Raw genomic sequence first — 4,853 nt, forward strand, 5'->3', positions numbered from 1 at the left:
TGTACACTGAGACATAAACACACTCTACACTGAGACACACACTGTACTCTGAAACACACACATTGTACACTGAGACACAGACAAACTGCACATTGAGAAATGCACTGTACACTGAGGCACAAACACTTTCCACTGAGACACACAAACAGAGTACACTGAGACACACATGCTGTACACTGAAACACACACACTGTACACTAAGACACACACACACACATTGTACACTGAGACATACACACTGTACACTGAGATACACACACTGTACACCACAAAACAGGCACACTGCACACTGAGAAATGCACTGTACACTGAAACACACACACTGTCCACTGAGACACACACACAGTAGAGACTGAGATACACTGTGCACTATGACACACACATTCACTGTACACTGAGAAACACTCTGCACACTGTGACACACCCTGTACACTGAGACACACACACTGTATACTAAGAAACGCATACACTGTATACGAAAACACACACATTGTACATTGAGATGCACACACTCTGCACTGAGACACACGCACTGTACACTGAGAAACACACACACACAAACATAGTACACTGAGAAACAGCCTGCACACTGAGACGCACAATCGAAACTGGGACACACATTGTACACTGAGAAACACACACTGTACGCTGAGAAACACACACTGTAAACTGAGACACACAATGTACACTGAGACACACACACACAGTACCCTGAGACACTCACACATTGTACACTGAGACACTCACACACTGTACACTGAGGCACACAGACACATTGTACACTGAGACACACACACTGTACACTGAGACACACAGACACACTGTATATTGAGTCACATATACTGGATGCTGAGACACAAACACACTGGACACAGACACAATTAATGTACACTGAGATCCACTCACACTGTAGACACACACACAGTATACACTGAGACACAACACACAGACACACACACAGTATACACTGAGACACAACACACACACACACACAGAGTCACAAACTGGAAACTAAGGCATAGTCAATGAACACTATGGTGCACACACAATACTTTAACAAACACAAACACTTAATACTGAGACCCTCTCACATTGTACACTGAGACACACATTAGGAACACAGTCATACTTACCCTGTACACTGAGATATGCTGAATATTGAGACACACTCACTGTGCACTAGGACATAAACTGGACAGAAAGACAGACACACACACGCACACACTGTACACTGAAAGACACACACACACACATACGAAACTGACAAACACACAATGAACACCAAGATACAAACACAGTGAACATTGAGGTTCACTTGCATTGTGCACTGAGACACTGGCACTGTACAGTGAGGCACAAACTCAATGAACACTGAGACATACACACTGTACATCAAGACAGACAGATGCTGAACACTCAGACACACACTATAGACTGACACACACACTATATACTGAGACTCACACTGTACACTGAAATACACACACACACACACACACACACACACACACACACACACACACACACCTAAGCACAGTGACACAAACCCATAACATTGTGTGACAGGCACATTTATGCTGTGGCAATCTCATACTGAAGGCTGTACACCATGTGTAATTTTGCTGGCCAGACGTGTAGCTGTGCTGCACACAAGTGTACCTGTGCCAGTCACGTGTAGCTGTGTTACCCATGCTTCTAGCCATGTTGTGCATGTGTGTAGCTGTGTCACCTGGATGTGTAGCTGTGCGCATATATTTGCAGTTGCATTGTCCACACATGTAGCTGCGTCGCCCTTGTGCCTAGTTGTGTCATCTATGCATGGAGCTGTGCTGTCCACATGTGCAGATGTTGCTCACGTGTGTAGGTGTACCATCCACGCGTGTAACAGTACCATGCCCTCACAGTTTTTCTTTGTGCGTAGACCATACTCCTATTGAATTGACTAAGTGGCGGGTCAGCTTACAACCTCCACCCTCAACGGCCTTGATTCACCAGCTTTTGTTGGGTTGGCACTGCAGGGTGAAGCTGGATGCTCTAGTGTGTCCCTTTCTCGGGAATCCGCACCCGCCAACACCCCTGGGTGCTGTTCCTTTCAGGTGGTGGTGGGCACATAGCCCTCTCAGACGAACAGTGCGGCTCTGTCTATGGGAATGGCAGCTTTCATTCAGAACCTGTTGTATTCCAACACCACCAACACGCCCCCCACTCCGAGGAAGTGTTTCCTTGGTGACCGCCTACCTGCTGCAGGTATGCGAGGCCACGAGATGAATCGTACGCTGAGCATACAGCTCCTCTGGGGCAGGGTTTGTGGTTGTTGTGAGGCCCCACACGAGACTGTGGTGCCAGGCAGATTACAATGAAAGCAGCTTAAAGGAGGAGAGTGGCCCTCAAAGGAAACATCCTCAAGTTGAAACCAGGAGAACCTGTTCCGCTAGCTTCCTCGCGCAGCTCGACACACAACACGAACAGTCACACCGGCAGCAGCTCCCAGAGACAATGGGAGAAAGAGAGAGAGAGACCGACCGACGCAGCAAACTGGACTGAAACAAGTGAAGGGAGGACAGCAGCAAGCTGCAAGGGTTTAACCACAGAGTTAAGAACACCAGGTCAATTCCATTGGAAGGCTGCAACTGCCAGGAGGCCTGGTGGGACAGAGCCAAAGGGAAGGACTTGCCTTCAGCTCCCCCGGCTGACTTATTCAGGCTCCTCTACGTTAGGTGGAAAGGCGGCGAGATTTTAACCAAGGGCAGAGAGCAAGATGTACACCTGAGTGCGACCATTCTGTGAGAAACAGCTCGGGCTCACCATCCAGACAGCCACCGCTGGGGTCAGGGAGCAGGCTTTGGCTCAACTGAACAACTGGTGACTGGTCGCGGGGAGAAGCCGGGTAAGTGAAGGAGATTCTCCTGTCAGGTCAACAGCATGAGGCACCTCAGAAACTTAGAGTGCGGAAGTGGAGAGGTGTTGTAGTGAGGGGGCGGAATGGTGAGTTTGTGACAGGGAAGGTGGCTCTCCCTCAGATGGTGTGAGGCCCACGACGCTGCCGGCTTTAGAGGTTACCATGACGCCAGAGGGGAATGGCTCCGAGTGCGAATGCGCGGTCTGCTGGAACCCCTACGACAACGCCTTTCGCATGCCGAAGATCTTGGAGTGCAGGCACACTTTCTGCCTAGAGTGCCTGGCCCGCATGAGCCTGGCGTCCGTGCCGGAGATGGATCCAGGCATGTCCTGCCCCCTGTGCCGACACCTCACGCCCCTGGGCGCCGGGCAGTTGGTGACAGGCCTGCGCACAAACACAGAGATTCTCGGCCGCATGAGGCTGCAACCTGTCCACGTTTATCTCGACCATGGGCGCCTGTTCTACAAGGGGCCAGGCAAAGCCAGCTTCTTGCTGCGTCGGCCCACCGTCTACACCCTGAGCTTGGATGTGGAGCGAGAGGGCGGACCCCCCCTGCGCACTCAAGCAGCACCAGCCCTGGAAGACCAACTGCCCCAGAATACCATGTGGAAATGCTGTCAGAGCCCACCGTGCAGAACCGCCATTTATATCATGATCGCCACTTTTGGGATCACCATCATTCTCGTCATCTCACTCTTCTGGACTAAGAAAATCCTGTGGGATTTGGGCTGAGAGAAACTCCTTGCATTTATTTAGCACCTTTCCTATCCTCAGGACGCCCTAGAGTCTTTTGCTCCTCATGAAGTACTTTCTGTTTAGTTACTGTTGCACTGTACAAACGGCAATTTGCTCCCAGCAAGCTCCCTGAAATAGCCATGTGACAAATGCCCAGATAATCTGCTTTAACCATGTTGGTTGAGGGATAGATATTGGCCAGGGAACTGGGATGAAACCCCCTCTGCTTTTCTGCTCCAATGGTACTGTGGGATTTTCTACTGCTTGAGAGGGAAAACTGTTTCATGTCAGGTCCAAAAGACAGCATCTTTGCAAGCTCAGTAATGCTTTGGAGTGTCAGCTGGTTTATGTGTTAAGTATCTGGAAGAGGGAGGTCTTGAACCCATAACCTTCGGCTTCAGAACGCAGGAGTTCCCAGCTAACTCATAGCTGATCCCTGACAGACACCAGCAGCATTCCAGTGAGACGGGTCGGCATTCTCATAAGGGGTATCAGGTTGGTGTTTTGGTCTAAACTCGGCTGGTCTATTCCTCACAGGGAGGGTCCCCAGTCCCTGCAAAGTTTCAGAGACGAAATCCATATTATCATCATTTCACATGGACACTCCTAAGGCGCAATGTCACAGTTAGGTTACACAAGGTCATGTGCTCTCTATGGGGAAGCATTGTGACATCATCATGTATTACTCTCCTACAAAATCACTCAGTGCAACTTTGAACTGTGATGGTACCGTCAAAAATTGGATAGATGTGGTGAGATGCCACTTAGATCAGGGTCAAGAGTCACAATGACATCTCAACACAACTACTTTAAAGTGGGACACCGAGGCAATATATCTGTTCAATATACACCAGGATACCCTCACAGCCCACTCAGGGACTGGTACATACATACTTAGTCAAACACTAACCACCATCCAAGTGAGGGTCTAGTACACTAATCCCCATCCGACTGAGGGTCTATTACACTAACCCCCATTTGAGTGAGGGTCTAGTACACTAACCCCGCATCCGACTGGGGATCTATTACAATAAGCCCCATCCGAGTGAGGGTCTCGTACACTAAACCCCAACCGAGTGAGGGTCTAGTACACTAACCCCATCCGACTGAGGGGCTAGTACACTAACCCCCATCTGACTGAGGGTCTAGTACACTAACCCCCATCCGAGTGTGGGTCTAGTACACTAAACCCCATCCGAGTGAGGGTCTAGTACACTAA

The 4,853-nt window shown here is 49.6% G+C and overlaps 1 protein-coding gene across 1 annotated transcript; it reads left to right on the forward strand.

The window, feature by feature from the left end:
* The first annotated feature begins 2,957 nt into the window (after positions 1 to 2,957).
* On the forward strand, positions 2,958 to 3,728 carry LOC109925227 (E3 ubiquitin-protein ligase RNF183). Its single transcript, XM_020525187.2, has one exon. It carries the CDS (start codon positions 3,062 to 3,064, stop codon positions 3,629 to 3,631), a length of 570 nt encoding a protein of 189 aa, XP_020380776.1. The 5' UTR covers positions 2,958 to 3,061; the 3' UTR covers positions 3,632 to 3,728.
* Positions 3,729 to 4,853: the final 1,125 nt, after the last annotated feature.

This window comes from Rhincodon typus, chromosome 28, assembly GCF_021869965.1.
Source record: "Rhincodon typus isolate 14 chromosome 28, sRhiTyp1.1, whole genome shotgun sequence".
NCBI lineage: Eukaryota > Metazoa > Chordata > Chondrichthyes > Orectolobiformes > Rhincodontidae > Rhincodon > Rhincodon typus.

Coding starts and splice junctions, on each gene's coding strand:
- LOC109925227 (XM_020525187.2), top strand. CDS start 3,062: ATGACGCCAGAGGGGAATGGCTCCGAGTGCGAATGCGCGGTCTGCTGG.